The sequence below is a fragment of the Anabrus simplex genome, chromosome 1, assembly GCF_040414725.1.
Source record: "Anabrus simplex isolate iqAnaSimp1 chromosome 1, ASM4041472v1, whole genome shotgun sequence".
Taxonomy (NCBI): Eukaryota; Metazoa; Arthropoda; class Insecta; order Orthoptera; family Tettigoniidae; genus Anabrus; species Anabrus simplex.
In genome coordinates this window covers 413,482,989-413,507,072 of record NC_090265.1, presented here as the reverse complement: position 1 = coordinate 413,507,072, position 24,084 = coordinate 413,482,989, and the positions used below count along the sequence as shown (strand labels likewise).

General features: G+C 38.4%; 1 protein-coding gene across 1 annotated transcript in view; it reads right to left on the bottom strand.

The window, feature by feature from the left end:
- Nucleotides 1-750: 750 nt before the first annotated feature.
- Nucleotides 751-24,084, bottom strand: part of LOC136856870 (transcriptional repressor protein YY1) — a 136,421-nt gene continuing 113,087 nt past the window's right edge. Inside the window, exon 5 of the mRNA XM_067135077.2 lies at nucleotides 751-2,842. Within this exon, the coding sequence (XP_066991178.1) occupies nucleotides 2,719-2,842 (124 nt within the window). The 3' untranslated portion in view covers nucleotides 751-2,718. The remainder of the gene's footprint in view (nucleotides 2,843-24,084) is intronic.

Sequence of the window (24,084 nt, the reverse complement as noted above, 5' to 3'; positions counted from 1 at the left end):
CAAGCTCACAGCCGCGCGCCTCTACGCGCACGGCCAACTCGCCCGGTCTACTGAGCATCTATGGGAACAGTTGGGCAGAAGGGTCTGTTAGCAATATCCAGACACACTACAGGATCTATGGGAGGCCCTCCTGGAAAAATGGGAGATGATTCATCAAAAGGACATTGCAGCATAAATCAGGAGCATGTCTGAAAGGTTGAATGCCGTGACTGGTACAAGGGGAGATAATACCTGCTTCTGAGGATGAGGTAAGAAGTCCGTGAAGTGAATGAAGTGTTACGTGCAGAAAAACAATTCGAAGGGGAATTAACATCATGAGCTTCCTCAAAATTTGCTTGAAGTGTAAATCCATACATGTTACTTTCATTTTTCTGGTTTAATTTGATCTAAGAAATCATTCTTTTTCATTGCCAGGCACCTAAATGGTCCATACCACAATATTTTATCATAAAATAGTAGGTTAGACTCATAAAAAGAACCTCCGTGGCTCAGATGGCAGCACGTTGTCCTCTCGCCACTGGACACTTGTGGTTCACATCCAGGTCACTCCATGCGAGATTTGTGCTGGACAAAGTGGAGGCGGGACAGGTTTTTCTCTGAGTACTGTGGCTTTTTGTGTCATCTTTCATTCCAGCAACACACTATATTATCATTTCATAGCATTTATCAGTCATTCATAAATCACTTTGGAAGTGGCCTATATATGGTTCATTCATTATATCCCTGACCTGGTCAAAGACTGGAAAACAGGTTGTAGGTTTTCATTTTCAGCGTCATAAAAGTGACAGGATATTAAAATAAATCTAAACTGTTTTTAAGGAATTGAAGTGTTGCCCTCTTTGTGCCAGCAAGAGTATTTTTGATGATAAGAGGTAGAAAATCAGTGTTCAGAAACTGAAGACTATGTCTATGAGAAAGATGGGACTGCCAGTGTTACAGAAACCCGTAGGAAGCATGAATAACAGTTTCAAGTAGTAATTTGGAAGATGTACTTTAATCGTTTAACAAAGCTATTGGTTTTGTTCTGAATATTGTACAGCATGAATGAATTTACTTGCATGTAAATGAGCAATATGTATGTTGGCATACATTTTGTTTGAATTTTCCACCTCTAACAAGTTTGATACCAGAAAGTCTTATTGTGCAACACACTTTATAGTTTCTAAATATCTGCCATACGCTGGAATCTCCACCAATGAACACAGGCAGCTTATGTGTTAACCAAAAAACCATGTCTTTGGTTAAGCCAAGATTTCTTCATGTATTAGATTAAATATTTTTTTAAAATACTAAAAGGAGAGATTGCCATGGTTTAAAATTATCAACATATGTACAAAAATTCAAACAGTTTGTATGCCTCATTAGTGCTCATATATACAGTATAGGGTTCCTGTTCAAGAATAATTTTCTTTCATAATAGTTTAAAAACCTTAAGAAGATTAAGAACTAAAATTATAATTCTCTACACCCTAAAATTCCATGCCTGCAAAGAAATGATAAAACTCAAAAGAATACCTCAATGCACAGACATCCAATACTAATGTTGTATCACAGAATAGAAGGTAAGAACATATTATACCTTCACTAACATCACTCACTAGACTTTTCATGGTATTTGGATAAATATTTGGAGTACAATGTTGTAATTTATTCAGTTACAATTATAAGAGCTTGCAAGGAACTCAATATGTTTGTTCTATTATAAATAATATGAGATTACCAGGAGACTTTCAAACAAAATATGTAACTTATCAAATGTCCTCATTTAACTTGCAATTCATTATGTTATGGACTAGTTCAGCTATAATATTGCTATCTTTCTGTCACCATGATGTATATTTCATAACAGTGGAATATAATAAACAGACGAACCCAAAATAATAACAATGAAGATATGAGATAGTACATTGTATATTAATTAGTTGAAAATATGACTACTGTAAAGCAGCTAAACCAATAAATGTGTACAGTAATAGGTTAGTGTACAGTGGCTTGTGATGGCTTTCATATTGCCTGTGTCCCATACGATGCACTTTCCTTATAATATAAAACAACAGAGAAGCATGCATGTAACACACACTCAATCTTCTTGTACATACACTGCAGTAATATAAACTACTGCTTCCACAAATTTCATCTTCGTAACAAAATATTTAAATACTGTCTTAATCTGCTTCTGTAGCAAAAGAGCTTCTCTGAAACCACTATGAAAATGATTCTTTTATCACAATCAGCTATGTAAAATCACAATGTAGAATCATGATAATATTCACAACATCCCACAAACATGAGTCGACTATCTACAACTGAAGTAATTAAAAATAAAGAAACATTCACAATCGTCCAAGGAAGATCTTCCCCAAACTCGGCAAGATAATTCACATACAGCCAATCAGGAATGTTGCTATTAACAGCTGGCCAATGGAAGACCAAACAGAGCTGATTTCCCTGTTCGATATGCTGCATACGAATATATTACAAGTGACCATTTGACCAGATCCATTTTACAAGCAAAATTCCTCACTTTAGTCCCTTGTCAACACATTCAACCCACAGAAGTGTCAGAGAAAATACCACTCCTAGGCAAAGACAAATGATAAGAGCTAAAACAGTTTGCTCATTTTGCGTGTCCACGAAAGAGGTTACGAGCCGACTGACAAGGGCTAGACCAGAGGAAAACACAGTCACTCAGCATCCCACTCACGAGTTCAAATGATATTAATCAGCATAAACAATGAACTGCTGGTTATCCGCATCGGCAACTTCCACTTGAACGAACTGAGGAGGCTGCAGAGGCTGTGCATGAATCGTAGGCACCGAACGGCTCATGGCATTGCGAGACCTAGGAAATAAGAAAAGAAAAACTTTGTTAGTAAAATATGCAACATAGGAAGAGAGACAAAGAAAATACACCATCACCAACTTTTGCTAGTCGGCAACAAAAAGAGGAAACAAATTTCATATTCATAACAAAACATTTAAACACTGTCTTATTCTGCCTTCTTAGCAAAAAAGCTTCTTTGATTAGTCACTCACAGAAAGAAAAACACTCATGAGAGAGATGAAATGAAATGGTGCATGGCTTTTAGTGCTGGGAGTGTCCGAGGACATGTTCGGCTCGCCAAGTGCAGGTCTTTTGTTTTGAATCCCGTAGGCGACCTGCGCTTCATGATGAGGATGAAATGATGATGAAGATGACACATACACCCAGCCCCCGTGCCAGCGAAATTAACTAATGAATGTTAAAGTCCCTGACCCTGCCGGGAATCGAACCTGGGACCCCTGTGACCAAAGGCCAGCACGCTAACCATTTAGCCATGGAGCCAGACATGAGAGAGATATCAATGCATCAATGTTCAAACCGTGGGTGAGAAAAAGGTGCAAACCTGGTTAGACAGCAGCAATATATACTGTACATACATGGCAAGATCACTGCATCACATGAGCAGCCATAGTGGAACGCACAGCGACAGTACAGGCCCTGCATTTAATGACGAGAGCAGATTCTGCTTGGGCCGATGACCTAGATGTAGGGCCCCATTAAACAACAAGCATCTTCATCTTCATCATCATCAAATTCTGCCATAGTGCATGTGCAATGTCATCCAGGAGAGTGCAAGCGTATATGGCAGCGAAATACAGGACCAACATGTGAAATCATCCACATGGAGACATGTAAGACTACAATGTATTTCAAGTTATGGAACAGTGAATACTGCATCATACCTTAAGAACAATGTCTGACCCATTCTGCTGCTATTCGTCCATTAACACAGAAATGTGCAATTTCCACCATAGAATACCAAGAATACATATGACCAGACTTCAGATAATTATGAATCTTGCCTATGTGGAGCTGTTTTATCTTCATAGTGCATATTTCAACAGTATTTTGCACCTTAAGTGTAGACATCAGCTCCTGCAGGACAATACTGGAAAGTTTTGGCATGTATGAGATAACTTAAGTGGTGGAAACCTGTACTCAAAAACTAATGCCATCTTCAAGAAGTTGAGGTGTGCTGGTTGTTGCCAGGTAGGATGTTTGACAGGTGTGTAGCGCATTTAACATTAACACTACTAGCTTTACATCCGGCCATGGCTGTATACCTGCAACCTAATTAGGTAAGTGCTGATTCCTGGAATTTCATTACAACAGGGCTATCCTTTCCTTACTTCATAAATAGTTAAATACAATTACCTTGTCAGTCCTGCTTTGGCTGTGTTGAAACAGGTTGTGGTTCACAGTACATAAGCGGACTGTGTTATTGCTACTTAAACCCAGAACTAGCAACAGTCGAATATTCAACATATTCGTAATTCATCACGTAATTCCCCCAAATCATCGACAGATATAATACTGACAGTCTACTTTTTGTTGTTCTCAATGTCCACAGCAGCCCTGAGTTCAGTTTCAGATAGGTCTTATGGAGACGATGGGATAGGAAAGGCCTAGGAATGGGAAAGAAGCAGCTGTGGTCTCAGTTAAGGTTCAGCCCCAGCATTTGCTCACAATATTTGAAGACAGTCCAATTCATATTGCTGCTGTGAGTGAGAGTTGGCTCCATAGTTCGATCCCCTCAAGCACGGTTGACATCACAGGCTATGATATTCACAGGCATGATGTAACGAACAGACGAGGTGGTGGGGTTGTCCTATATTGTAAATCTATGCTTGAGAGTAGAGTTGCTCACACGTCTACTCCCGTGGTAAACACTGCCCCTGAATATATGTTTGTAGATGTATTTGTCAACATACATACATACATTACCATTATAGACTGTTATGCCTTTCAAAATTCAGTCTGCAAGCCTCTGAGAATTTACTAAACGTCGCCACAATCCTCGATTTGCAACTAGTGTTGTGGCCTCATTTAGTTCTATACCTCATATCTTTAAATCGTTAGAAACCGAGTCTAACCATCGTCGTCTTGGTCTCCCTCTACTTCTCTTACCCTCCATAGCAGAGTCCATTATTCTCCTAGGTAACCTATCCTCCTCCATTCGCCTCACATGACCCCACCACCGAAGCCGGTTTATGCGTACAGCTTCATCCATCGAGTTCATTCCTAAATTAGCCTTTATCTCCTCCTACCGAGTACCCTCCTGCCATTGTTCCCACCTGCTTGTACCAGCAATCATTCTCGCTACTTTCATGTCTGTTACTTCTAACTTATGAATAAGATATCCTGAGTCCACCCAGCTTTCGCTCCCGTAAAGCAAAGTTGGTCTGAAAACAGACCGATGTAAAGATAGTTTCGTCTGGGAGCTGACTTCCTTCTTACAGAATACTGCTGATCGCAACTGCGAGCTCACTGCATAAGCCTTACTACACCTTGATTCAATTTCACTTACTATATTACCATCCTGGGAGAACACACAACCTAAATACTTGAAATTATCGACCTGTTCTAGCTTTGTATCACCAATCTGACATTCAATTCTGTTGAATTTCTTACCTACCGACATCAATTTAGTCTTTGAGAGGCTAATTTTCATAACACACTCATTGCACCTATTTTCAAGTTCCAAGATATTAGACTGCAGGCTTTCGGCACAGTCTGCCATTAAGACCAAGTCGTCAGCATAGGCCAGACTGCTTACTACATTTCCACCTAACTGAATCCCTCCCTGCCATTTTATACCTTTCAGCAGATGATCCATGTAAGCTACGAACAGCAAAGGTGAAAGATTACAGCCTTGTCTAACTCCTGTAAGTACCCTGAACCAAGAACTCATTCTACCATCAATTCTCACTGAAGCCCCAATTGTCAACATAAATGCCTTTGATTGATTTTAATAATCTACCTTTAATTCCATAGTCCCCCAGTATAGCGAACATCTTTTCCCTCGGTACCCTGTCATATGCTTTCTCTAGATCTACGAAACATAAACACAACTGCCTATTCCTCTCGTAGCATTTTTCAATTACCTGGCGCATACTGAAAATCTGATCCTGACAGCCTCTTTGTAGTCTGAAACCACACTGATTTTCATCCAACTTCCTCTCAACGACTGATCGCACCCTCCCTTCCAGGATGCCAGTGAATACTTTGCCTGGTATACTAATCAATGAGATACCTCGATAGTTGTTGCAATCCTTCCTGTTCCCTTGCTTATAGATAGGTGCAATTACTGCTTTTGTCCAATCTGAAGGTACCTTACCAACACTTCACGCTAATTTTACTACTCTATGAAGCCATTTCATCCCTGCCTTCCCACTGTACTTCACCATTTCAGGTCTAACTTCATCTATTCCTGCTGCCTTATGACAATGGAGTTTATTTACTATCCTTCCCACTTCCTCAAGCGTAATTTCACCAACATCCTTTTCCTCCTCCCCATGAGCTTGGCTGTTTGCAACACCACCATGATGATTTCCTTTTACATTGAGAAGATGTTCAAAATATTCCCTCCACCTCTCCAGTGATTCCCTGGGATCTATTATGAGTTCACCTGAATTACTCAAAACAATGTTCATTTCTTTTTTCCCTCCCTTCCTAAGATTCTTTATTACTGTCCAGAAAGGTTTCCCCTGCTGCTTGACCTAGCCTTTCCAGGTTATTACCAAAATCTTCCCATGACTTCTTTTTGGATTCAACAACTATTTGTTTCGCTCTGTTTCTTTCATCTACGTACCAATCCCTGTCTGCCTTGGCCCTTGTTTGGAGCCATTTCTGATAAGCCTTCTTTTTATGTTTACAGGCTGCTCTCACTTCATCATTCCACCAAGATGTTCGCCTTTTCCCATCTTTACACACAGTTGTTCCTAGGCACTCCCTTGCTGTTTCTATTACAGCATCCCTGTATGCCACCCATTCACTTTTTTATATCCTGAACCTGCTTACTGTCTACTGTTCGAAACTTCTCACTAATGATATCCATGTACTTCTGTCTAATTTCCTCATCATGGAGATTTTCTACCCTTATTCGTTTGCAGACAGACTTCACTTTCTCTACCCTAGGCCTAGAGATACTTAGTTCACTACAGATCAGATAGTGGTCTGCATCATCGAAAAATCCTCGAAAAACTTGTACATTCCTAACAGATTTCCTGAATTCAAAGTCTGTTAAGATATAGTCTATTATGGATCTGGTACCCCTAGCCTCCCATGTGTAGCGGTGAATAGCCTTATGCTTGAAGAATGTATTCGTAACAGCTAAATCCATACTAGCACAGAAGTCCAGCAAACGCTTCCCATTCCCATTAGCTTCCATATCTTCCCCACATTTACCAATCACCCTTTCGTATCCTTCAGTTCTATTCCCAACTCTCGCATTGAAATCGCCCATTAGCACTATTCTATCCTTGCTGTTGACCCTGACCACGACGTCACTCAATGCTTCATAAAACTTGTCAACTTCATCCTCATCTGCACCCTCACATGGTGAATACACGGACACAATTCTAGTCCTAATTCCTCCCACTGACAAATCTACCCACATCATTCGCTCATTTATGTGCCTAACAGAAACTATGTTGCGTGCAATGGTATTCTTGATAAAGAGCCCTACCCCAGACTCTGCCCTTCCCTTTCCAACACCCGTCAAGTACACTTTATAATCTCCTATCTCTTCCTCATTATCTCCCCTTACCCGAATATCACTTACTCCTAGCACATCCAGATGCATTCTCCTTGCTGACTCAATGAGTTCTACCTTCTTTCTTCCATAAGCCCCATTAATATTGATAGCTCCCCATCGAATTCCATTTTGTTCGCGAAGTTGTTTCCAAGGAGTCCCTCGCCTGTCAAATGGGAGTGGGACTCCATTACTCCCATAGGTCCGAGGCTTGCTTAAAACGTTCTGAGCTCGGTAAATTCATAAAGAAGGATGCTGCCCTACTTGCACATAGTCCAGGTAAGGATCTCTCCTCTAATGGGTTATGACCACCGGTGAATTGTATAGTCCTAGCCGCCTGAGCACAAGGAGGGCCACGACTCAGAATATGTCCGAGATGCCCACTCCCATTCCATAGCAACTGGTACCCCGACTCTCAGGACCACTTACTAGGCCACTCAGCCGTTGCCATGGTTCACGAATTAGGACGTGACTACAGTAACCCACAAACATGAACCACTGTATTTGTCAATTCTGTAAAAATACTTGTAAGTGTAGTATATAAGCCTCCTTTTATTAAGGACTAAGAATCTCATTATTGAATCCGTATTGACTGTTGAACTTCGTACAAAATAGTACAAAAACTATTTTAATCCTCCTAGTCAATACTATAAATATATATATTTTTACATGCAATTAAGACGAAAGTTCACACATAAACAAACATATTTCGACCCAGCATTAGGTCATCCTCAGTACATGTATGACGCATTAAAAACATAGGAAATACACAAAATGAATTGTTAGTCAAAGAGTTTTTTAAAAAGCATAATGAAAGTTAACACCTGTGAAATATTGATCATTAAGGGTACATGTCTGTGAAGGACCATAATTTTAACTACAAATCACACACAAGATATCACCAGTAGTATGCTTCATATACACCCGAAATTCACTGCACAAGTGGAATTAACCTTTTAGAACCATAAAACAACAAAGAAAAATTAGTTGGTCAAGTATTTTAGTAATTACCCTAATTTATCCTTCGTAATTTACTTTTTAGGAGTGTAGACAGTTTTTTAGGTACCTATATCTTTGAAACCTATCAATAAACCTCACCAATTTTTTTACTGTATACTGAGAATGTTTGTGTGCACAAAGTAGACTACTAAGGGGAACATACATACAGCAATTTTTTGTTGGGCGTAGCTGAAGTCAAGTCCTTGATTGTAGTCTACTTTTCTTCAATTATCATACTGATTCTATGTATGAAGTTTCAGCCTTCTAGCTTAAGTAGTTTCTGGTCTTTTAAATGAAATATGTCTGAGAACTAAACTTTCGGGAAATTGGACTTAAAGTTTAACTTTGCTTTTAATGAAAGTTGTGGCCTAACCTGATGTGTTTAATGCATTCCAGCCCCACAATCATCTTGGTTCAGAAGTTATTCATCCTCTTTCTTCCTATTTATATTCTTTTTTCTGGTTCTTGCCTCTTTTATTCACTAAATCTACTTCTGCATGAATAGTCCAAGTATTTCAGTTTCGTTTTTGAAGCACTTCATTACACCTTACCCTCACTCTCACCGGAACCATTACTGGCATTGATTTGTGTTTCTTGCTCTTTAGATGTAAATCTATTTCCGTAGAACTTGCGCCTGCCAGCACCAAATTTCCTAGTCCTCGGCATATCTATGGAAACATTTACTACTTATCTTTTAAGAAAAACTATTGTGATCAACACTGTTTATATATTACTGATGTGGAGAAAGATGAGCATTGTGCAGGTTAGCCAAATTTTTGAAAGTTAAATTTACTACTTTTGCATAGAAATTACCTTTGCTGCTCCAAAGTGACTTGTTCAGGAAATATTATGAAGTTTAAATACATTTGACATGTAAAGGGGCGTGGCAGAGTTCTGCAGGTATTTAATATTAGGGCTGTAAAAGGCCCTGAAACATTAATAATATGTATTTATTGTATATGGTTGGATTCAGGAAAGACAGGGGGATATTATAAGAGCAAAAACAATTTTCGATTTTTTTCTAAAAATTAGCGTACATGTTCCCTTAAAGCAGTCTTGAGATGGAAGTCTTTCTGTTTCAATGCCTTTTGTAGTCCTTTGGTGTGGATCAACTTGGTATCTGTATACTATTGGCTTATTTTTTGTGTTCCGACATGGGCCGATTTATGTAAGCATTATTGAACTTGAACCGTCTGATTTTAGTTTTACATGGCCTGCTTGTATCACCTGTGTTCTCTGATTATGGAGTCCAGCTCTCGACTGACTTGCTCCCACAGTCGAGACCCAAGATGTGTTGCTGCAAGGAAGGTCTGTAACTCTGCGACACCGGTATTGGAGAGATCGAATTAAAAATACGACTCAAAGCAGGAGAAACATGAATCACAGTTCCATGTTCCCTAACAGTTACCAAGGCTGACAAGGGTGTGATCGTTTTGATGGATAAAGATACACATATCAAGAAAACTGAAGATTTTTTTGATAGTAACAAATACACATTAGTGACTAAAGATCCGTTAGCTAAAATTCAACGCAACTTAAAGGCCTTACTTAATAGATCCACATCTCTCTTTACTGAACAAGAACAATTAAAACTTATCAGTATGAATCCTAGGCTCCCAGAAACTAGAGTTTTGCCCAAAATACATAAAAAAGATATTCCGATTCGTCCGATTATCAACTGCCGAAATTCTCCCACGTATAAGGTCTCCAAATACATTCATAATTTTTCGAAAAGACATTACACTTTTAATAATAAACAACCATTAAGAAATTCCATTGACTTGTGTGACATTTTGCTTAAATTTGGCGTGCGTCCAAACCAGATGATGTGTTCGTATGACGTAGTGAATATGTTCCCGAATATTGCGACAGATAAAACTGTTAATATCATTCATGATAATATTTGTAAACACAGTAATCTTAGTAAAATGGAAGTAAAAGAATTCACTAGATTGTTAAATTTCGTGTTAGACAATAATTACTTCTCATTGAACAATAATATTTATAAACAGAATGGATTAGCAATGGGTGACCCAATATCAGGCATCCTTGCCGACATATTTATGGATTCAATCGAACACAATGAAATAATACCAAAAATGAAAGGAATTGATTTGTGGTTGAGATATGTAGATGATACCTTTGTAATCATGAACAAAGATGTCACTAATAGTCAAGAAATCTTAAATAAGTTAAATGAAATCGAACCTAATTTGAAATTCACGAAAGAGGACGAAGTCGATAACTCATTGAATTTTCTAGATGTAACAGTTACGCGTAAGGTTAACACTTTTGATTTCCAAATATTTAGAAAACCGATACAATCATCTACAACTATAAACAATTTTTCTTTACACCCGAATTCACATAAACAAGCATCTTTTCACAGTCTGATTTATAGAGCACTTAGAATACCTCTATCTCCCAAAAATTTGAAGAAAGAATTAAATAATATTGGGTACCTCGCTAAACAAAATGGTTTCAAAACAGAAATGACCAACAAATTAATCAATAAATTTAAGAACAAGTTATCCACAAATCTGATACCAGAAAAAAAAAAAGAAAAAGAAAAAAAAACTGAGTATGCTACATTCACTTTTAATAATCCAGCTATACACCAGATTACTAACGTATTCAAGAAACATAATTTTAATATAGCTTTTAGAACTACTAATACTAACCAGTCCATATTCTTTAATCATAAAAAAAGTTAATTATGATAAAAATCGTTATTTGGGATCAGGAGTATACAGACTCAAATGTACTCCAGTGTAATCTATATATATATATATAAAATAAGAGTTTTGTCTGTACATTGCTCAGAATTTGAAAAGAATGCTATTTTTGTATCGGTCATGTTCACAATAACAAGAAAATGCATTTTTTACATTTCCGTAATTTCTGTCTGTCTGTCTGTATGTATGTACACGCATCACGAGAAAACGGTTGAAGAGAATTTAATGAAAATCGGAATGTAAAGTCGGGTGATGAACGGCTACAATCTAGGCTATAAATTATTTTAATCACGCTGAGTGAAATGGTAGTTTAGGGGAAGCCTGAAATTTAATTCTCAAATATTTATGTTATTAGTGGTCGTGTCTTAATGAAAATCGGTAGACAAACATGTGAAATAAGTCGCTACAATATAGGCTATACACGCTAAGAAACATGGTAGTTTAGGGGTAGGCCTAAAATTTAATTGTCAAATATTTATTGTATTAGTGGTCTTATCTTCACGAAAATTAGTATGCAAAGTCGGGGAATAGGTCGCTATAATCTAGGCTATCAATAGTGTTATTCACACTGAGTGAAATGGTAGCTTAGGGAAGGCCTGAAATGTAATCTATATACAGAGTGAAGCGAAATTCGCGCACTCGGGCGTCGCAGTGCGACTCCCTACATGCCAGCAATAAAAATGTCTTTCACAAAAGTTCGTCCTGCGAGTATATCAGGCAGAGAAAGGACGTTGAATAGTGGCAATCTGGCAACACTGTAACCACATGTACGGTAAGTACCTCTGTCAGCATCGTATATCCGTGCTGAGCAGTTGGTGCGTTGGATAGGGTTTTGGGTTGGCATGCAGGTGGTAGAGGGTTCGATCCTGGGTTAAGGCGCAATTTTATGTTTATTAATTTCCATCGGACATTACATACTGTAATACAGTAAGACACCGTACCTTAGGTCTCATGTATCCTACATTTACAACATTTTGTAACGCTGAACACAACAAATACCTTGCTAGGCCTACTGGTAACGTAAGCCCTTACGAAATACAATGGACTTGAACGAGGCAAGAATAACAGTTGCTACTGATCTATGAGATCGTTGGAGGACGGTAGAAAGAAAACAGGTTTCGCATTTAGTATATGAATTTGTGCGAATAAATTCACGCCCACGACGTGGAAAGGACGTCTTTCAAAGCTGACCAAGTAGTATGTAAGTGCAAAGGGTTTCTAGAGGACCCGCTGCAATGGCTGTTGACGATTTAGTTGCCAGATACCATACCACCTGGACTACATTTATGAAAAAAAAAATACGCTTAAACCCAGGATCGACCCCTCGACCTCCTGAATGCTAACCCAAAACTGTAACCACTGCACCAACTGTACAGCACAAAGAATGCGTGCTGACAGAGGTAGTTACCCTACATGTGGTTACAGTGTTGCCAGATTGCCACTCTTCACGCCCTTTTTCTGCCGGATATACTCGAAGGACGAACTTTTATGAGAGACATTTTTTTATTGCTGGCATGTGAGCAGTCGCGCTGCGACGCCTGAGTGCGCGAATTTCGCTTCACCCTGTATATAAAATAAGAGTTTTGTCTGTACATTGCTTATAATTTGAAAATAATGGTATTTCTGTATCGGTCATGTTCACAGTAGCAAGAAAATGCATTTTTTACTTTTCCGTAATTTCTGTCTGTCTGTCTGTCTGTACACGCATCACGAGAAAACGGCTGAAGAGAATTTAATGAAAATCGGAATGTAAAGTCGGGTGATTAACCGCTACAATCTAGGCTATAAATTATTTTGATCACGCTGAGTGAAATGATAGTTCAGGGGAAGGCCTGAAATTTAATTCTCAAATATTTATGTTATTAGTGGTCGTGCCTTAATGAAAATCAGTAGACAAACATTGGAAATAAGTCGCTACAATATAGGCTATACACGCTGAGAAAAATGGTAGTTTAGGGGAAGGCCTAAAATTTAATTGTCAAATATTTATTGTATTAGTGGTCGTATCTTCTCGAAAATTGGTATGCAAAGTCTGGGAATAGGTCACTATAATCTAGGCTATCAATAATGTAATTCACACTGAGTGAAATAGTAGTTTAGGGGAAGGCCTGAAATGTAATCTATATATATAATAAGTGTTTTGCCTGTACATTGCTCAGAATTTGAAATGAATGGTATTTCTGTATCTGTCATGTCTACAGTAACAAGGAAATGCATTTTTTTACTTTCCCGTAATTTCTGTCTGTCCGTCTATATGTATGTATGTACACGCATCAAGAGGAAACGGCTGAAGAGAATTTAATGAAAATCGTCATGTAATGTCGGGTGATGATCCACTACAATCTAGGCTATAAATTATTTTATTCACGCTGAGTGAAATGGTAGTTTAGGGGAAGGCCTGAAATGTAATTCTCAAATAAGTTATTTAAGTCATTAGTGGTCGTATAGATAAATCTATATATATCAATCTCACAGCTGCGCGCCCCTAACCACACGGCCAACTCGCCTGGTCGTACCGACTGAAACAGCCTGCCTGTATATTGGCGGGAAGTAGCATGCCATTCCTCTGGTTCATACATTTTCTGATATATCTGGTTCGTAACACATTGGTTCATCATAGTATTCGAGCTATTCAATCCCTACTCGGAGGCACTGATTGGAATGGGTAGTGTGCATGTTTAAGGGAATAATGACAGAGGAGTGTTCACGGCAGTCTGCGACCTGGTTATTCCAGCTCTGGAACTTCGGACTCTTAGATCGGCACCGTAGTACTCTTCGTTGAAAGTGAGAAAGTTTGCGGTGTTTCATTTGATCGAGTATTTTATATGATAACATTGCCTTGAATCGCTACATTCCTACTGACGTTTTTGTAATGACCTATGTTGGATTAAGTTAGGAAAACCACCAAGTCAGTCTTTCTGAGAATCCCGTAGCGAAGCACGGGTACATCAGCTAGTTTTTCATATGTTGGAGACTGGGAGAAGTTTTATGACAAGATACAAAGAACATGTTAACGCGATGAGTTTGCATATGAGGGAGACTGGTCACAGATTTGAATCCATAGAGAAAGGGAGAATGTTGAACGAAGTAGAAAGTTTATATCTATTTAGATCAGACGTACAATAAGCAACAGAATCTTAATGAAACCACGGACAGTAAAAGTATGTTACATGAATTAATGCCGAAATTATTAAAGTCAGTTAGTTCAAATAAATTTAGGATACCTAATATATTTAATTCTTCACACTCTAATACCCCTCCCATACCTACAGATATTAAGCCTACTTCCAGCAATACGGTTGACTCCGCCCCTTTGTCAGCCTCGTCACAATTGACTCCACCCATCCTCTCCTCCCTTCCACACTCCCCTATTCCTTCCCCACCGAGTTCACTGCCGCCTCTGCAGCACAGTTACAACACCAGACTCAGAGCCAACAGAAGGGCAGCAACCAACACAACAGTAGATAACAAATAACAACTTTCAACTAACATGTAAGTCCACAATCTGTTTCAATTTATGTAATCCGAATTCTCTCCTTACGTTCAACTTCTTATTTCATCTTTTCCTTCTCTTACAGAAAACATTATTTCAGTATCTACTGACATTTCCTGGCAAGGTTTCAGCCAATAGAATTACCTACCGGTGCTAAGGGCCACTTACAATTTTTCAACTGATGCTTCTGTCTCACTTCATGCTGACAAATTTCATCAGCGGCCTTGGACATATTGTACTTATGACAATCATGTTTATGCTTGTGTTCACGCCCTCGTGTCGTTGGCTTTATATTATTACCACTTTGGTTTTCCATTAACATTTTAAATGAACTGTTTTAATTGGAATTTTAATGGAAGAAGTTTTAGTCTCCAACAAGATTATAGTTTAATCATTGGCAGTGTTTCCATTAGGGTCTTTATATATTGTATCATTTTTCACATTTTTATGTCCCAAATTTTAATAACTGGCTAAACTTTTAGCTTCCAATTTTAATATTAGTTGTACTCTTGATGATTGTTTTTAGGCTGAAGATGCCCTTAATTGAGGGCGAAACATGTCCCATTTAACTGTGAGTCTATTTATGTAACCCCTATAAGTGAAAATAAAAGTATTGAATACGATGATTAAATTAAAACACCTTTATTGTTGTTGAACTGTAAATTTTCAATATGGACCAAAAATGAGATTTATAACATGTAAAGGGAAATCCTCCACAAACCTCTCAGTGTGTGTGTGTGTGTGTGTGTGTGGGGGGGGGGGTAGCGCCAAGTATAAGGCCCTCTCTACTCACGGAGCCAAATATAGCAGCATATTTATTCTGCCAAACAGAACCGCTTCCTTATGATTCACTTGATTGCAATGCCATAAACTACCTACCATGATAGTTTCACCAGGACGACAGTGGGACACCCAATTTGCCCAGAACGTAACTTTAATCCCAACAAAGCTGTGCCGTAAACAATGAACAAACGATTTATGAAAGTCTTGCAGTTGGAATGTTCCCAGTTCCTAGCTTTCAGGCGAACATTCAGTATTACTTGTGAGCTTATGCAGGGCTTATGGAATACGTTTTGAGTGCCTTGTGTTTAAGTTTTACATTCAACATGTTTCGTGTGCTTTTTTTCATTACTATTTAAACTTTAAATTATTCAGTTTATAATCAGTTATATTTCATTAAACATAACTCTCCTTAACATGGCTAAAAGGCAAAGAAATTATAACTTTAACAGTGAATGGGAGGACCAGTATTGCTTTATTGAAAACAAGGGAATGTCTGTGTTTATTGTGTAATGCTAGCGTGTCTGTTCCTAAAAGAAGTAATGTACAGCGACATTTTTTGACTAATCACAAAAAATTTGACAGTGAATTTCCTGTTAATTCTGAACTAAGAAAACACAAAGTGAAAGACGGGTGGAGGGTGAGGAACTTGTAAGTAATTTAGGAGAGGATTCTAGTGATGCAAGAGACAACGAATCTTCCCATCTACAGGGAACTGAGCCTATTGCAAGTTCAGATTAACGACATGCCTGTCACGTAAGTATTCCTACTTGCCAATTTTCATGGAAAATATGGTATTTCATAGCAGTGATAATGTATTTTTATCATCTGAGGTAAAGCAGCTATATCCGTAAATTTACATGTTCATATTTGCGTAAATACCACGTGGACCTCTTGGAGTGATACGAAATGTTTGGTTATGCCTACGTTACTCTTTCTCTTGCGACAGAAGGAATTTTAGTTCATTTCATTTTTTTCCAAATGAGCCTTCCTAAAATGAGGCTGCAGGCATTATTTGATGGCAGGGATTATTGGGATAAATACAGTAACTAAACAAATGTACAAACACACAAGTGACATAAAAAGAAATGTACTTTGTTGCATTGTATACGGAAACAGCCGGCAAGCAAATACCGAGAAAAGTATTCCCGAGACAGCTGGCAACTAATCTAGTGCATCCTTATGCGGCTTCTCAGACTAACAGGCTTCTCAATACCACTGTCGCTGTTTGCTGCAACAATGAGGCCCTAGCCTCCGAAGAAAGTTCTCATCGCAGACAATGTCAGGTCGCAGTGTGCAAAGGGAAAAAGACAAAGGAAAGGTGTGCATTGTGTAGAAAACTGGTCTTTGGTAAGTGCACTTCAAAGGTTACCAAGCAATGTGTGTGTACAGTGCAACAAGTTGATAAACAGAAAGTGACATTCATGCAGATATGTTGGGCCTATATAACGTAAGCCAACATGTGCAAGAACAACATTCTGCCTTACTAGTGTATTTATTCATTTACGTATTTATTTATTTATTTATTCATAATAGTGTTTACAAGTCCTACATAATCATAATTAAATAATATAGGGTCTATGATGTTTTTGTACTCAATTTGAACCCTTTTCTGGCACCAATATCCTCAAGAAATGAATATGTGTTACTGTCGGTCAAAATGACCGCTTCGGTAAAAGTAGGTAGAAAGAATGTTGGGTAATCCTAGTGTTAATAGAGGATGGTTGATCTGTTGCACTTCCCGTTAAAAAAAAAAAAAATATTCACCACCACTTTTTCCACTCATTCATAAGATAGTTCATTTGAAAGCATATGTAGTTACACTAACGATATCTACAGTAAATTTGCTCCGCCATTCGTGTCTCCTGAAGATGTGGTAAACAAAGAACTATTACAGTAAAACATCGTTAATTCAAAGTCGTTGGGACGCAAAAATCAGACTTCGAATTGCGTGATTTCGAATTAACCGAAAACACGTACTTCATTAATGCCAACCCTTGTGGCGTCACAATATATTCTAAGACCTGTTACTACTGGGCGAGTTGGCCATGCGGTTAGGAGCGCGCAGCTGTGAGCTTGCATTCGGGAGATAGTGGGTTCGAATTCCACTGTCGGCAGCCCTGAAGATGGTTTTCCGTGTTTTCCCATTTTCACACCAGACCTTAACTGAGACCACGGCTGCTTCTTTCCCATTCCTAGGCCTTTCCTATCCCATCGTCGCCATAAGACCTATCTGTGTCGGTGCGACGTCAGGCAAAATAGCAAAGAAAAGACTTGTTACTGCATGCAATTAACCTTGAATCACAGTTTAAAGCTCTCAAATGCCATTGAGAAAACTATTTCCAAAATGTATCCAACAAGGTGCATTTACAGTATTCAAATAATGCACTTGTATGAAACAATGACAAACATAACCTCACACAACGAAAGGAAGAAAAACACGATTCAAAGACTAGGAAAAATTATGCTGGCTCCCCTGTCCAAATGCTTTATCTTTTGGATTACTGTACTGTCTGCATTTTTAAAGGCCTTGTACTGGCATGGAAAGTGCACGATACCCTTAAAACATTGTGGCTTTTCGAACTTGCCTGTGAGAGGGGAAAGAAGTCTCTCGCTTCCGTGTGCAGTGTGTGCACTGCAAAGCAACACAGTACATTTCCCGGCTGGCAATTCTCTTCTTTAAAACTGTAAGTTCGTTTGGCCTCAGCATTAAAAAAATAAAAAGCAGTTTCATCGGCACTGACAATATTGTGACGTGTAATTTTCTTGTGTCCTTGTGTATCTAACTTTAGGCTGATGATGGCATAGACATGCCGAAACCGGTCCCTAATATTTATGAATAAAATGTGACATTTCATTGTATATCACATTTGAATTTGTATTGAACAGGTGGAAAAACATATATTTTCACCTCTTAATTGTTAATATTGTTTGGTGCGTAAGAATTGATTATAGGCTATAAGTCACGCTTTTTTGCCAACTGCTGGCATCGCCAATTTTTCGCGGATTCTACCTCACCACATCCGCACACTGCCCACGACCTGATATTGTGGCGTTCCTTAAAACGCCAAATACAAAATAATTACGATTTCACTCGAACATAGCAGATATGAAGCTCAATGCAGACATGCCGAAGTAGGTGAAAATACGCAAAGTTACCCCTTCACGTTCCGGAAGATGGGTTCTTTCATGACGCGGAGAAGTTGTGAATTTAAATTACTCTGTAAAATACTATTTTTTAAAAATGTAAAGGCAGTTTTGAATTAAAATTCTGAATTTCGGTATCGGGACTGACAATGTTCTTCGAATTACGAATTATCTGTATTTCAAATTAAGTGATTTAAATAACATGCAAAACCGTACCTCATGTTTCCGGGAACGAGAGCTGCTTCGAATTAGGCAAGATTTTGAATTAACCGATTTCGAATTATCGCGGTTCTACTGTATTCACTTGTTTACATTACAGAATGTAGGATAGCAAGAGAGGATCCTGAATCAACTGGTACAGAATCACCATCAAAACGACAAACACATGGCCAGTCTCTCATGTGGATGCAAACATTTTTCTTCTTCTGTTGATAACAAAACAGTCGTTTTGGAGCTGTTCAGAATACATAGTGAATGCCTGTGTAAGTTTAGTTGTTTTTCCTGGTGGTCACCAGCATCTTTACCCCCCCCCCCCCCCCCCCAATGCAACATTTATTGTTAAATCAGAGGTATCCAGCAGTTAACAAAAAATACTCAAATATTAAAAACTGATACTAATACGAGCATGTTACACTGAATGAGCAACTGTGCAACTGTTAAAAAAAACCTCAGCAATTAAGGTTTACTTTTAGAAGGAAACCAAGTATTTATTACTGAAATTAAGAGGGATTAAGCAGATTTTCAAAGGGACAAAGTGGCTCTTCTATATCTAAAATATTAAAAAACAGGAAGAATGTATTTTTAATTTTAAATCCAAAGTCGATTCTACTGTGAAAAATAAGTATTGATGCTCTGTTGTACTGTACTTATAATAAGTTTGATTATCTACTTTAAAACAGAGCACAGTTGCTGAAAATAGATATTATTATTATTATTATTATTATTATTATTATTATTATTATTACAATGGACAAGATCAGACTTTTGTAGAAATATGGAAATATGCATATGGTTTGGATTTCCTTACACATGACTTAAAAATAATTCGGATCACAGAAAATGTTCCTGAACACTGGACGACAGTTATTATAAACCTTCACAAAAAAAGATGATAAAGAGTGATCCTGATAATTATAGAGGCTTATCTCTTATAGATGTCTTTGCTGGGAGGACATAGTGTTTACAGTGCACTATGTCTTCTGGTAGAGGCTAGAGCAATTTTGTTACTTTCATACAATATCTTTTACTTATCCTTGGCTTTGACAATATGAAAATGACTGAGGTATGAGCAATGCTAGTAATGCCAATTCTTATGCAGCCAGTCCCTGCTATGAATGGTGTAAAAATGTTGCTCATAGGGTCAGTTGGTGTATGCATTTCAGTGGGCCTGGCAGACTGACATGTAATAGCAACTCTGGCTCGGTGAGGAAAGCAACGGGAAACCACATCACTCCTCATTTGCCTAGTACGCTTCTTCAATGATGCCTAGGCCATCTATGACAGCTGATGGTAAAGCTGTTGAGGATCCCACCGGAATCGCTGACAGACTGAACAAACATATAGTAGAAGTCCGATATAGCGAGTACGGCATATAACAAGAACTCTGCTATAGCGATGATTGTTTTCTGTCCCTTCAAAATTCCTATATTAAACTGTATATCGTCCTTCGGTTACAGCGAGAGCCCTATCACTGACACATCCGTTATTACGAGCGATAAAGCGTGCACAATTTTTTCCGTTACTGACATTTATGCACACCAGCGATGATATTGCATGCGAACGATTACCTTCGGCATTGTTTTCTCGCTATGTGCACAAGCGAGTTTTCTCGTCGACATTCGAAGGCGATTTCAGAGTCGATTAGTAATACCCGTCGACTGCTGTTCCGCAAAGAAAATTTGAAATGAAAGAGAACATACTTTCATAATAAATGCGTAAATAATGTGTCCGATAACGGTTGTTAACTTGTTAAGAATTAAGGCTGACTAAACGACCACTTAATTTTGAGGCTAAATACTGCAATTAAGTAAGAATGGGACACACCTCGAGATATGGCAGAGTGCTTAATTGATTTCAGACGTTAGTTTATATTTTCTCGCGCCTGGTTACATTACGGAAAGGCTATTATGAAAATTTATAGCGAGGTTATCATTTCTCTACTGGCGCTTGAAGTGTATTTTCATCATACGTATAGTACGGTTAAGTTTGGATAGGCGACGCCGTTTGAATAAGAAAACTGAAACGTTTGCAACAAAATGCGATCGATCATCTTCAGTATTGTGCATTTGCGAGCTCTCTCATCGACATTCAAAGGCGATGCTGGACCTGATTACTAATACCCGTCGACTGCTGTTCTCTAAAGAAAATTCGAAATGAAAGAGGATAACAAGTTTTCATAATAAATGTGTAAATAACGTAGCCGACAGCAGTTGTTACCTCGTTAAAAATAATGACTGAAGTAAACGATATCTTGATTTGAATGTTATATACGGAAATTAAGTAAGAATGTGATACGCCTCAAGATATGGCAGAGTACTTCACTGATTTCAGAGGATATTTCATATCTTCTCGCATCTAGTTAAATTTTGGAAAGGCTATTTACATGTAATTTTTTTGCGAGTAGGTTATCATTTCTTTACATGCGTTTCAAAGTTTTCATGATACATATACGGTTACGTTAAGTGATGCCGTTTGAAGAAGAAAACTGAAGTGTTTGCCACAGAAACCTCTGGAGTGATACTGTATTTCTCCGAATCCATGACTTTTTTTCTCAGAATCTGATGCAAAAACTCTAGGGTTGTCTTGCATTCGCGGCCTAACAGTAAGTTAATGGATACCATTGGCAACTACCGCGGTAACCACGCTGCTTCTTTTCACATGCGCACAAAACTCGTTAACAATAAACGACCGGCTCTTTACTATAGACTACATCGCTATCCGTGACAACCGGTTGTACAGTGCTTGTGTGTAACGTCACTGGATCTCAGGAAATAGGGGAGAGAGTATGACGTTCTATTAGCTTCTACTAAAACGTTTCTCAAATCTGCAGAATGGCATCAACACATTCGAGCCTTCAAATTCTTAGAAAGGCCAAGGCTACTCAGTGGCAGAGTTATAACGCGTCTATTGTACTTGACGCTTAGTAAAATTAAGTTTTATAGACAGCAGGAATATTTTCGCGATGGATAGTCGTATTGTAAAGGTACGTGGACAAGGTACTGCCAGCAATTTTTCAACGGGTTCTAGTCGATATTATGATGCCAATTTTACTGTAAGTTAATTGTTATTAAACATTCGTAAATGTAGAATAATTGTGCAGCCGCAAGAAAATACGGCATAGGCCTAACTAAAGCCAATATTTGGCATTAGTGTTAAGACAAAGATTTAAAAAATATGCATACTGTACAAAAAATGCATTCAGTGGTCCGTAACAAGGACCCTTTAAAAAAGTCGAAGATGAATACGTGAGGTATGTGCACGAAAAGCGCAAGGGCGGAATGGCTATACTATGGCGCAATAAACTCGTTCATTGACTTTCAACATCCGCAATTAGGCCTATACACAGCCAGCCGCTGAATTTGGCCGAACCCGGCAAGCGAGACATGTATGTAGCGGTAGTCGATTATATCTGACGCCGAGTAAAAGTAACAGTTTTATAGACAGCAATAATAATTTCCTGATGGATCGTTGTAGAGACTCATGGAATAGGTATTGCCGACAAAATTTTAAACGGCTTCTCTTCGGTATTATGATGCCAATTTTATGTTAAATGGTCCTTAAACCCGCAGAAATAAAGAATAATTGAACAGGCACAAAAAAAAGCATGACGAAAGTTAATGTTCAGCATCTAAAAATAGTCTAAAAATGCGTAGGCCTACTGTACAACAAAGGCATTCATATGATTTTACAAAGTACTTTTTGAGCCTGATTTAAATTTTTTGAATGAAAAAGTGGGGTTTATCTTGGATTCGGAGAAATACGGTACTATGTTTTTTTCAGAATGAAATTAAACATACACATCACGTAGTATCGGATTTCGAAAAATAACAAACAAGTAAACCGGTGTGGATGTCATCTGCGGAAACGCAAGTTTTGAACAAACTTATTTTAATGTATATGGGGGGTTTCCCGACTTAAATAAAAAAATTGGATATGACGACAATCCGTTATAGCGAGTAAATTTTTCGCTGTTATGAATTCTCGCTATAACGGACTTCTACTGTACATACATCTCTTATAGACTGTACATACACTCAGTGGCCAAAAGTCACGAGAAGGGGTGTCCCATTAGAAAATGTGCTGTGTATGACCCCTGAGCATTGCGGCTGGCTGTGGCGTAGGTGAGCTGTCTGTTGCAGACAACACTGTCGTAAAGATGGCAATATGTCGAAAGTTAACTGACTTTGAATGTGGGATGATCATCGGCGCATGGCACATGGGTCATAGCATTGCGCAGATTACACGCGAATCTGGGTTTCAGAGGTCAACAGTGTCGAGGGTGAATCTTCAATATTGCAGAGAGAATGATACCAGTTGCATAAACCGCTGCACAGGTAGACAACAGGTGTTAAACGAACGAACATCACGTTGCCTCCACAGAACCATATAGGGCATTCGATGGGCTACTGCAAGGCAGATTACCACCCAGTTGAATGCTGGGAGTCAGGAATCCATTTCCACCAGGACTGTAAGGAGGCAACTGCACCGCATAGGATTCACCAGCCGACGACCCACTTGTGTACTTTTGCTGACACCTGGACACAGAGCTCAACGTGCATGGGCCAACGAACATTGGCAATGGACTCAAGACCAATTGTGCGTAGCAGTGCAAGATGCATGGGTCCAGATCCGTCCAGAACAATTCTAACACCCTGTAGAGTAAGATTCGGTTACGCACGTCTTCTATGACATTTACCATACTATGTCGTTTGGTCATTAGAACTTTATTATAAACGCAACACGAGCTTCAAGAACATTTCACTAGAAATGTTTTTTAAAGGCTACCTTGAGCCTCATTTTAATGTTTAATATATTATGTGCACAGCTTAAATTTTTTTATCAAGTTAATATCATCGTGACCATTTCTCATTTTCAGTCTTATCTTTGCAAGGTTACACTACAGAAACCAAAATCCGCTCAACTTTTAATTCTCACATGTTTTATCTAACATTATTGTTTTTGGTCTATTTGATGTTTTGTATAATTTGAGTTACTGAGTGATGACCTTGAACAAGGTCGAAAGTAGTACCATTTTTAAAAGTAACTTATAATGTAACTAACATTGCATAAAATGTTTTATTGAAAAGGTGGAACTGTCAAATGTTATTTAAGTATTAAGGTTTACTTTCAACAG